At 33.5% G+C, this 12,322-nt stretch overlaps 1 protein-coding gene and 1 pseudogene across 1 annotated transcript; one reads left to right on the top strand and one right to left on the bottom strand.

Annotated features, from left to right (window-relative positions):
- The first annotated feature begins 7,889 nt into the window (after positions 1–7,889).
- On the top strand, positions 7,890–9,735 carry LOC143049497 (uncharacterized). The gene is made up of 3 exons (XM_076223110.1): positions 7,890–8,131; positions 8,669–8,853; positions 9,494–9,735. Exons 1-3 carry the CDS (start codon positions 7,890–7,892, stop codon positions 9,733–9,735), a joined length of 669 nt encoding a protein of 222 aa, XP_076079225.1.
- A 1,273-nt stretch (positions 9,736–11,008) lies between these two features.
- Positions 11,009–12,031, bottom strand: LOC143049496 (uncharacterized; annotated as a pseudogene).
- Positions 12,032–12,322: the final 291 nt, after the last annotated feature.

The raw sequence follows: 12,322 nt of genomic DNA, 5'->3' as shown, positions 1-12,322 counted from the left end.
CAGATGCTGCTCTACATCGGTGGTGTTGCTCATTTCAGTATAGACTGGGTGATAATTTTAAATCAGTGACGTCACAAACGCAACAAAAAAACAAGTTTAGGTAACGACTATTGGAACTTATCCATCGTCAATTCTTAAACAGATATTCCTGAACGGTGAACCAACTTGGGATGGCGTATGCATAATTTTCCAAGGGATGAATCCAAGTTCGTCACTAGGTTTAAGAATTTCTTGAAAGGTGCAAACATCTATATAGGGAATCATAATATGAAATACAAAATTCGATGTTTTAGATAAATTAAGTGGTGTTTTGGGGCTTTACAATTCGGGTGAAAGTCCTGATTTTCAACTTTCTGTACTACGCATGCACACAATCTTATAACAGTCCATTGAAAAGTCTGAATATTGACAAAGCGCAAAGGAATTTCTGCAACTCATATAAAACATTATTCTGTGCCAAATAAGCCAACTGTGACGAGATGACTAAAGTCCTAAATGTTCTTCTTGAAAAAAAAATCAGTATTCCTGTTGGCGCCAGTTGTCCTCTTTAATTATAGACACAAGCTTTTGTTTTCTTATGAAACAAAGTTTTATGCAAAATCAGTGAAGACCTGGTTTAATTCGTGTACGTTGATTATTTTATTAATACTACCTCAATCTATCATTGGAATTTTAAATACATATCCAATATAAACAGCAATAACTTTCCTTTCTTACATTTCAATCTTTTATTTCTAGTTTTTTTTATAAATTTTAAGACGGTAATATCTCTTTTATACAACTACAATGTTTTGTATACCACCTTGTTTGATGTGCACGTATCTATATAGGTGATGTTATAGTTTGCATTTCTGTAAATATTTACAATGCAATTTCCCATAGGAACTCCTTTTACGGCTAAAACTGTACCACTTTTACTATGAAGTTTTGAATCAAATCTTATCCTAGAATTGAAAGTTCATATGCACTACAATTGTTTTCAAAGGTCTAATAGGGCTTTGCGGCATATTTTCAACGTTTATATGCCCTGAACTTCTCACAGTTTAAACTAACACTAATTTTCTTAGCTACCCTTACCTCGAATGAAGGGTTACCACAGATTACAATGTAAACACTATGCACATGTATACATACTTGTAACATTCCCAAGTTATGTCTCTATGAGCTGGATAACAGAGAACTGGGAACCAGTATGTGAACAAAATTAATTTTCTACGAATATTCCAGATCTCCCCAAAAGAGGCGTGGTTTGAGAAACAGCTGTATTTGCAAAGTGCAACCTATACAAACATTTATTCAAATAGAAACTCTCTAAAATCAGTTTTTCTCACATTAATACTCATCTAGAAGAATTATAGCCTTAAAGAAATCACTGTGTATACTCTAAGTGTTCTTTTACTGAACATTTTATGCCCCTCCCCTGTTTCCATTTTTAAAAGAATTTGAAAACAAGACTTTGATTATTGCCAGCTCACCCTATTTGCATATTTTCTGTAATAAAATGCCTAGAACCTGTTTAAAACTGTTTTGACAACATATTGAAAGCATATCAGAATACTATAAAATGTAATATTTAGCAGTCAATCATTACAACATTCAAGATTATATAAAGTATCCAATCCTGCCTCTGTCTACAGTCCACATCTTACTTTATGCTTATTTGTTAATTTAAGTTAACATTTTCTACCCCAAATGGTTAATTTGAAATTCTTGTCCTACCAGTATCATCTGTAACCATATATCTGACACAATTTATCTGATAAATATACAAAGAGTTCAAACAAAGCCGTATTTGCAATAGTTGTATGTATGCAGATACCAGTCTGAGATATAAATTCACTTAAAATATTATAAAGATGACTGCTAACATCTGATTTGTGCATACCTTCCAAGCATAGTTATTGTTTTCTATATCAAGAACTTAAAAATCATAAAATCACAGCATTTTTGAACTTTTGATCCTCAGTGCTGTACAACTTTGTACTTGTTTTCACTTTCGAACTTTTATATCTGGGCGTCACTGGTAAGTCTTGTGTGGACGAGGCCCGTTTCTGGCGTATTGAATTTTAAACCTGATGCCTTTTGTTAGCTATTATTCATGTGTTTCTTTGTCTAATATGTTCTCTTATTTATTTGTATTGTAGTCCTGTAATATTATGTTGTCATATTAATGTTATATTTAACATTGCCATTTAAGTGCGAGGTTTGGCATGCCACAAAACCAGGTTCAACCCACCATTTGTTTCTTTAAAAATGTCCTGTACCAAGTCAAGAATATGGTCATTGTTATATTATAGTTCGTTCTGTGTGTGTGTTACATTTTAACGTTGTGTTTCCGTTGTGTCGTTTGTTTTCTCTTATAATTGAGTGTGAATTCACATTACTATAAGACGTGTCACGGTACTTTTCTATCCCAAATTCATGTATTTGGTTTTGATGTTATATTTGTTATTCTCATCGGATTTTGTCTAATACTTAGTCCGTTTCTGTGTGTGTTAAATTTTAATGTTGTGTCGTTGTTCTCCAATGCGTTTCCCTCAGTTTTAGTTTGTTACCCCGATTTTGTTTTTGTCCATGGATTTACAAGTTTTGAACAGCGGTATGATACTGTTGCCTTTATTTACAACTTAAACTATTTGTTTAATGACACAGGGGGTAGGCAATGTTCTAGGATTTTCTTATCCCAGGCATAGATTACCTTAGCCGTATTTGGCACAAATTTATGGAATTTTGGATCCTCAATGCTCTTCAACTTTGTACTAGTTTGGTTTTATAAATATTTTGATATGAGCGTCACTGATGAATCTTATGTAGACGAAACGCGCGTCTTGCGTACTAAATTATAATCCTGATACCTTTGATAACTATTCTATGATTTTTGCCCCTAGGGGCTAAAATTTCCTAAATTATTCTGCTGTTTCTAGCAATTTGGAATGTTTAGTACATATTCAGGGTAGAACACACTTTTGTTAGTTTTGTTGAGATATTTTTGTATTTCTAGCTTGTATTTATTATGCCGTGGTGACAAAAAAGCAGATCTAGGTGTTGCGGCTTACTTTTGGGTTATCGACAGGACACAAACAACCCATAAATAATATTCAGGAATGATCGATGAGTTTCAGTGACTGCGAAGAGTAAATATAAGCACTTCTTAACATTTTAACTTACATATATGCAAATATTATGAATTAATTTTGTATTCAGGACTTTAAGAAAGCTATGTGTACTGTAAATTGTGAATTTATGCTGAGTCATCATATCTAAGGCCCAGGATTCTATCAATCCTCATAAAATATTTATAAAACTTCATATTTGAGTTAATTTCTTTAAAATTTGTGAGATAAAGCAAATTTGGTTAAATTCTGAATGTTCTCTTTTTTCACCCTATATAGAATTCAATGAATTGGATTACTGATAAATCATTATTTCAGGGATTTGGTAACACAAATTACTGGAAAAGTTTACTAGATTCTTTCGTTTAGCTAGCTATAGAACGAGGTTTGACCCTCACAATTTATTCCGAAAAGACCGTTATCAATTCAAGAATATGACAGCTGTTTTTGATTGTTCCGTTTGGTGATATAGTGTATCATTTAATATTGTGTCTGTGTTAATGACAAATTTCCCACAACAAGTATACCGACGATGATGTCATCCTAATGCTGAGTTTTTAATCGACAACATGTTTGTTTCAGTTAGAATTGATATTTCAGCAGATAATTGGCACTGTAAAGGGTACTATCTGTGCACCACTATTGACCGACATGTTGATATTTTCTACAGAATCTTCGTTAAGACCAAATGTTCAAGCATTTTTGAAAGGTCTTTATTTTCTATTTCATGTCAAATACAAATTAGTTAATTACATGATATTTTCAAGGAGTGTGACACACTCTCTTTCTTCAGCCACCGCTATGAATATTCGCACATAATACAGCTTTTTGCCACCATAAACCGTTCTCGCGCATCGATTAACCCGCAGATCATAAACGGCACTTTCTGAAAATTAAATATATGAACAGAGATATTAATTTTATCAACTTATCGAGTATACTAATACCATTTAATGCCTCTACCATTCAAACTGTATACATCCCTATTCTGATTACTTGGAACCACCTATTATTTCGTACAAATCAAATAAAACCAGAAGAATTTTACTTTCTAATTATACGTCAGTAGCATCTGACGTCAATGTAGAACAAAATACTCCACTAACTTGAAACTGTGAATCGTCGAAGTTAAGATATGATTGCTATGTCAATGTTATTACGGGGGACCTCAATATCGTCCAAGACGGAGAGGTGAAATACTTTTTTTTTTAAAGGAGCAAAATGACAAATCTGATTAACAATCTCTTGATTTTTTTTATCTTAAATAAATGTATGAAAGTTGTGGACATTCGAATATCAAATATTGAAAATAATTCAGAACTAAAAAAAAGGGTACATTATACGCCTATTTCTAGACTAAAAAACAACTTTTAAGAATTTTCGAAGCAGTTTGTACCGACCGACAAAGCAGCCCACAATGTGGTGGTGGTATGCCGTAAATACTACACGGACGTTCTTAATAATGACATTTTAAATTCATCTACATTCAAGTCCGTGCAATCCACAGAGAGTCATATAGTAATAAACATATCATAACAACTACACAGATCAATGCCTCTTCTGAACATTTGAAGGTCCCTACTATTTATTGGCTACCTGAACTTCACAAAAGAAAACCCAGTAAAATAACGTTTCATCTCGGCCTCTACTAATTGTTCTACAATCAATCTTTCAGTGTTTTTAACTAGTTCCTTAACTATTTTCAAAGAACGTATTATAAACTCTTGTAATACAATATATGAACATTGTTGAATTAACTTTCTTTGGAGTGTAAACAAATGTTTTGATGTTTTAGATAACTTACAAGCTTTTGATGGTCATTTTGATTCTTATAAAAGTTTTGACACTACACTTCCACACAATCTTATAAAACAAAAGTTTTCCTATTTAATTGGTCTTTTGGTAAAACTGAATGCAAATATATATGCTGCAATTCCTTTAAAGCCTTCTACTCTAATGAGAAAGGTAAATATGCTAGATATACTAATTGGAGTTGTGATGAGATGATTGAATTTATTTATTCACTCCTTGATAATATTTATGTACATTTTGGCAACAAAGTTTATCGATAGATTGTAAGTATTCCTATGGGCACCACATGTGCCTCTTTAATAGCAGACTGATTTTTATACTGTTAATATGAATCACAGAATATGACCAAACTCAGTAAAGACCCGTCTAAATGGGATTTAATTAACAAATACAACAAAACTTACAGTTATCTGGATGATATTTTTTGTTTAATAATCAAGAATTTCTGAACATACTGCCGGAACTCACCCAAGGGAACTTACTTTCAATAAATCAAATGTAAACATTCCTTTCCTAGATTTAGATTTCAGTTTTACAGGGGAAACTCCACACTAAAATTTACGACAAAAGGGACGATTTTTCTTTTTTTGATGATGATGTTCCTTTGGCGCATTCTTGTCGTGTTTTTAAATAACAAGTCATTTCTTTGGCCTTGTCTGTTGTAACGTTTTGGATTTTATTGAACGTAATCTATGCATTACTGGTAAATTATAAAGTCAGGAATTTCGGTACCACAAATTGATTTAAAACCTTTATTTTTTTCCCCATAGATATAAAGATTTGGTTTTGAAGTTTGATTGTAACTTAGCGATCATTTAAATAAACTTATTCTAATAGGTTACCAATTCAACACTGTAATTTGATCTTTGAATATTGTTTTTATTGGTATTAATATTGATTTTGTTTTCAGTCAATTTAAAGCAATCTAAATATTATTGTGATATACTTATGCATATTCATGGATATACAATCTGTCACCTGTGTCTCGGCATTGCACAAGGTCATGTTTTCTCTTGCTGTTTATGGAGTTTTTAAACTAAATCCATATGAGGGTGGATGGGTAATCATTGATAGTATATTCTTAGATTTATGAAATTTTATAAGTTGTAATTGACTTTGAACTAGCTGTCAGTAAGTGCGAGTACTCTCTGATCTGTACTTAGTGTCTTTTTGTTGTTGAAATGTACAAATACCCGTCGATTGTTATCATATGTATTTCTATTTGTATCTATCTGATGAGTGAAGCCTTTTACATATGATTTGTTTAGTACGTTCTTATGATGTACTGTTCCACATTGTCCAGGGTTAGGATCCCGCTAACATGTTTACCCCTGCCACATTATGTATGTATGTGCATGTTCCAAGTCAGGAGCCTGTAATGCAGTGGTTGTCATTTGTTCCTGTGTATTATGTTTTTCGTGCAATTGTTTGCAATATAAGTTAGGCTATTATTTTTTTTTATTTCAAATTTGTTATTTCGGGCCTTTTATAGCTTACTATGGGGTATGGGATTTGCTTTTGCCAAAAAGCCATACGGCGACTAATAGTTGCTAATTTCTGTGTCATGTGGTCTCTTGTGAAGAGTCATGATACCACATCTTCCTTTTTTTTTATTGATGATGTTCTGTCACTCAATAACCCATTTTTAATGAGTGTTCTTTTGTATTCTAGCCAACTTGTAATTAGGATACTATCGAATAATGACTGGTTCATATCTTATTTAATTCTTGGATATTGACACATATTGACAACATCTAACTAGAATCTATAACAAACGTTATGATACCAACTTTCTAAATATCCTCTTAAAATTTCTCAGCAGTAACATATTCTCTGCTCCATCGCATCACATTTAACTTTCTCCAATTATACTTTACGCTCGTGCATGTTAACACCTAATACAAAACTGCTTTATATGTCACGTGGAAGAACGACTAAAATCGATCTTACATAATGTTTACGGTCACCATTACGAATTGTCGGGCGAAACGATTTATCAGTGTTTCTTATCACTAGCTCATATGTTAAGTTGGCTTAGCTCTCTTGATACATGAACAGTCGTCTGGTCTGTAAATTAACAAATTGTGAGGGGGGATGCATATGGCTAGTGGTGCATACATAGCAAGAAACACTTACTCGAAGAAAACCACCGACCTTTGATAGGAAAACTGTCAATTCTAGTCAATTAAGATTAGAGTCTAGTGCACAACCTCAGTGTTGACTGACTAGTTATTACAGAAGTAGATCTACTTAGACCACTTGGTCACCATGGGCCCTTATTATGCAATGGGTGTAAATTGAACGACCCTTTGGCATGTATAAATAAGCGTATTTTAAAAGGTTTTCAATATAATATAAAAAAGAAGATGAGGTATGATTGCCAATGAGACAACTGTCCACAAGAGACCAAAATTATTTTTCTTAAAACACAGATATTCGTGAATAAAATTGAATATGTACAGGAACAAGAGAATGTACCCGAAGTATTAAAGGTATTTTGAGCCATTAAAACGTTTCTATGACAACAGGATTGAACGTGAATGTGGAACGTTTATGACGAAAAATGGCGGCATATTGAAGGTTTTTCAATTATCCAAAAATTACATTATAATAATCTCTAAAATTATTTTATAGTTACCCTATAGTGAACATGTTCGGCGACGAATAGTTCTGCAGTTTAGAATCATTTCAAGAAGCAAATTCACTGATTTTAAGTTTGTTAAAAAGGGGGGGGGGGGCGTGATCAGGTGCGTGAATTAATGATGCTGTCAAATTGTGTCTTTTACGATTGAATGAGAGGCATGCAAATTCATAAGAATCTTGAAATACTTGCAGATCTAAACTATTAAGGAGGAGCCCCGTTTTTTGTGCTTTAAATATTTTTTATTTCAGTGAAAAAGGGGGGGTGCTCAACTATTTTTATAATTTCTGAAATGTGTTTGTTCCTTTTTAGAAACTGCACATATGACATCTTTCAATAGTGGCAGTAGAAAAAAAAGAGTCAGATTCCAGACAAAAGATGACCTGGTACTACTGAGAGAGGTCCTGGCTAAAAATCCATTTCAGAACAAGTCTGCCTGGAATGAGATAGCATCAGCTGTAACAGATACCAGATCTAATCTGCAGGTGGATGCAAGACGCGTTCGGGAGAGAACACATTTGCTGATAGATCATCATAAAAAAAGCAATGCTGACTCTTTGAAGAGGTATTTATGCTTTTAAGTTTTTAACCATTTTATGATTTCTTCAAGGTAGAACGTTTTTAAACCTTTTTTTCTTATCCCCTCTCTCTAGGCCCCTTCCCCTCTTCCGCCTGACTGCTGCTTCCCTCTCCTCATTCCTCAGAAATCACTATAAATCTAAAGCACGTTTTTAATGCAAACAAGTCTGTAATTTGAAAATGTATAGCATAACCAGTCATACTTAGTACCATTTGTGTGTAGTTTTTTTTTTTACAAATAAGTTGGTACAATCTGAAATGTTGCAAATAGATTTTGCAATTGTCTGATTCTAAAATTTAAGTTTATACTAATTATGGTATTATCAAGTCTTCATGAACTGTGAAATAAAAACAAATGTTGAATATAAATAATCATAGAAATGTTTATATTATAACTAAATTTTGAAATACTTATAAATCTGGTTGGAAATATCATGGTTTCGAAAAAAAACATTTCTTTTTTACAAAATTTGCAAATGACGTCAGTGTTCTTGTTTATTACAACTATATATTATTATTCCAGTTCAGGGATTGATGAAGAGTATGGAGAGAAAGAAACTTTACTGGATGAAATTCTTTCATTGGTGGAGGATGAGGAAAAACAGAAAGAAAAACAGAAAGAAAAACAGAAAGAGGAAAAGGAAACAGAAGAAAATCGGGGAAAAGACATTAAAAAAAGAGCAATGGAAAACTTAACTCCTAAGAAAGGTACATACTTCTTATCTTATAACATGAACTATTTGTGTAGTGTTTAAATAATAGTTACTATATCTCTTTTAAAGGTTGCTTTTATTTATTGGGATGTTTTGGGAAAGGAAGGGGTAAGTAACTGCATGCATTTCGTCAATTCAAGGACAAATGGCATAGCGCGTAGGTGGGTAACAGCATATTTCATTTCGAGGTCTTTTAAAGCTGGCTATTTGTGATGGGCTTTGCTCTTTGTTGACCTATAGCTGTTAATTTTAATGTCATTTTGGTCACTTGTGGAGAAATGTCTACTTTGAAATCATACCACATCTTCCTTATTATATATATAGCATGTGATATACAGTAATGACACAGTCAGCAAGTAAACATATAGTTTAGGAAGGCCCATTAGTCTCGAACGTTAAAGAACAATCACCACTGGGGTATAGGCTGTAGCTGGTTTGTTCCAAACTTTGTTATCTGCTCATTGGTAGGGTTGTTGTCTCTTTCAAATATTCCCCTTTACCATTGTAAATTTTATTAACATCATAAAAATGATCCAAAATTTAATGTCTCTTCTGTCTCCAATAATACTCGTGGACCAACTATTTGAAAGCCCAAAACCCAACACATTTTTTAACAAATTATGTCTATATTTCAGGTGATGATGATTCTAACGATGCCACCCCATCAAAGAGAAACAGTTCCGGAAATATAGTTGGATACCTAAAAGAAAAAAATGATGCCGAGTTGATATATAGAAGGCAAAAACTTGAAGTTAGAAAACAGCAACTTCAATTGGAGGAAGAAAAGTTCAAAATAGAGAAACAAGAAAGGATTCTGAAATTGGAAAATGACAAACAAGAAAAAACACTTATGTTTGAGCTGCTTAAAAATGTTTAGGTGACAGACATTAAAACAGAAGCCATATTTCAAATCATCGAACATAATAAATAAAAATATATTAACACAACTTATTATGAAAAGCTGTATCTTATGATATTTGTTGTTTTACCCACGATTGTAAATGTCAAATTTACTGGTAAGATAGTGCAATGATATATGTTAATAGTATCTTAATGTGGTTTTCTGTGTGACCATGACTGGTATATATGCACAAAGAAGAAATCACTCTAGCAATTTTAATTTGCGAAATAGGTGGGGCCGGAGGTTTTCTGAAATATTTAAATCACAGTTCTAGTTTGGATAGTGGTTGCTTACTTATAAGATGCTAATCCAAGAGACATCTATCTACATTCTTTCCGAATTGTAATATGTATATACTGTGTATACATCGAGCTATGCGAGTATGTCAAAAGAGAAGTAGACAACCGAAATGATATTAAAACTAGGTCAATCAATTTTCAAAAAGAAAAACCTTGCAACAAGACACACAAGGACTCATTAGTTTTGTCGTTTAAATTGTTTTCCAGTGTCATTTCAAGGCCTTTTACAGCTGACTATGTGGTAAGGGCTTTGCTCATTGTTGAAGGCCGAACAGTGACCTATAGTTGTTAATTTTTTTCAGTGTCATTTTGGTTTCTTGTGGAGAGTTGTCTCATTGGCAATCATACCACATCTTTTTTTTATATTCAATAATAGATATTAAACTAAAACAAATTGAAATCAAAGAGCATGAAAAACAGGAATGATATTTGCTGTTCTGTAAGGGTTATCAGGTTCTGCTTCTTCAGTAAGTAAGACCCCCTCCGCATTTCTCACATAACGTGTCACTAACCTTGGGTTGTCAGTAATGTGTCATTCACTTGCCATGGGCCGTTGTCAGTAATATGTCATTAGCCTAGAAGTGTTGTCAGTAACAAAACTTGGTCAGCACAAAAGTCATGATCAGACAAGGTACAATTAAATATGGCTGAACTCATTTGATGGATAGTTGCCTAATTAATATCCTGCAACATCTTATTTGAAAGAGTTGCCGCAAAAGCAAACTATATGTAATCTCTAGGAATATACAAAGAACACAAAAGGCAACAACAAGTATATGATAATTTTTTGGTTTTTCTTAAAACTATTTAACATGTTTAAGACTAACTATTTAACATGTTTAAGACTAACTAATTAACATTTAATTTTTATCAGCTCTTCAATGAAACGTCAGAATGATTTAAAAGCAATAACGATATTTATTTGCAATCTTGAAACATTGGAAAAATTGTCAACCCAAAAGGTATTCTTCGAATGTTGGTGGTGATACATCGAAAAATATCCCGGTTTCACTGCCATAAAGACAGGTATGTCAATTTGTCAGTAGAACTGCTACTTTGTAATACTTTCCCACGGGTTGCAGATATAACTTTATATTTTTCTTGTAGTCTAGAAATGCAAATAGTGACAAAACTTTCCCAAAAGCCCACCCCACATCCTTTTGTTGAAAATCATTTGATTCCTGGAGATGACTCCGCCTCTGAATGGTGCAATTATATATCCATCAGTCACGGGATATGCCGGGTCACCATAGATGCAAAATATTCGCCCCTCTGGAGATGTCATATGGACCCTCATTTGTGTTAAAATGTCATTTTCACGTTACATTCCTGCGTCATGTCGACGTCCTTCTAAGGGACCAAACAAGTTTGAGATGATCCCATTAGGGGTAACAATGCTTTGAAATTTCAAGGCATGTGACCTTTTGTGGGCATTAAACACAAGTCTTTGGTTTTCCTGTGGTCTGCATATTGATCTAACAGTACCGTCGATAAAACCCCAGCAGCTATCTAAAGGCCCATCACGATCGAAAACCGCATCTGCAAAACGTTCTAAACTCTCTTGTGAGAGCCAACTCATGTTGAAGTCTGAGAGTAAATGACAATGATTGTCATGTATGTAATCGAGAACTTCATTGATGATGAGAGAAAGTTCTGTTTTTGATCTGCCAAATATATATTCTAGATCTTCAAGGCGACAAGGGTAGGCAAGTCGTCGTAATACCATGGAAAGTCCATCAATTCCCCCTTGTCGTGGTGCGATTAATACATACAACTTTCTCTGGTATACGCAGGGCTCGACAAAGAATTTTAATATCATCTTTATCAAATCTAAAAAAAGATCGACACTGTTCATTTGTAAGTTTTTCAACTTCTATACCTGGAAAATTGCCCTTTTCCTCTTTACATAATGACAAAAGCAGTAATTCATCAGAATCTTCTAAAGCTGCTAACACTTTCAAGTTTTCCGCCATAGTTATCAAACATAAAACAAAGACATTTATTGGCAACTATTCATTGCTTTCATCCAATGAGATAATATTTTGCATTACGTCTTTTACACGTACACGTATACGTACGACTTTGCTAAACACAACGTGGCATAATAGAAACGTACGGGTACGTGTACTTCTATTCTACACGTACGCGTTCACGCACACGGACGTTTGCTAAACCTCTCTATTAACAACTATAGGTCATCGTACGGCCTTCAACTATGAGCAAAGCCCATACCGCAAAGTCAGCTTTAAAAGGCACCGATAAGA

Source organism: Mytilus galloprovincialis, chromosome 10 (assembly GCF_965363235.1).
Source record: "Mytilus galloprovincialis chromosome 10, xbMytGall1.hap1.1, whole genome shotgun sequence".
NCBI lineage: Eukaryota > Metazoa > Mollusca > Bivalvia > Mytilida > Mytilidae > Mytilus > Mytilus galloprovincialis.
The sequence above is the reverse complement of the archived record's forward strand: the minus strand, read 5'-3'. Positions and strand labels throughout refer to the sequence as shown.

Bases quoted from the DNA above. Each gene is read 5' to 3' on its own strand.
- LOC143049497 (XM_076223110.1), top strand. From the start codon at position 7,890: ATGACATCTTTCAATAGTGGCAGTAGAAAAAAAAGAGTCAGATTCCAG. The intron at 8,132-8,668 runs GTATTTATGCTT...TTATTATTCCAG, and splicing joins AATGCTGACTCTTTGAAGAG to TTCAGGGATTGATGAAGAGT. The intron at 8,854-9,493 runs GTACATACTTCT...TCTATATTTCAG, and splicing joins AAACTTAACTCCTAAGAAAG to GTGATGATGATTCTAACGAT.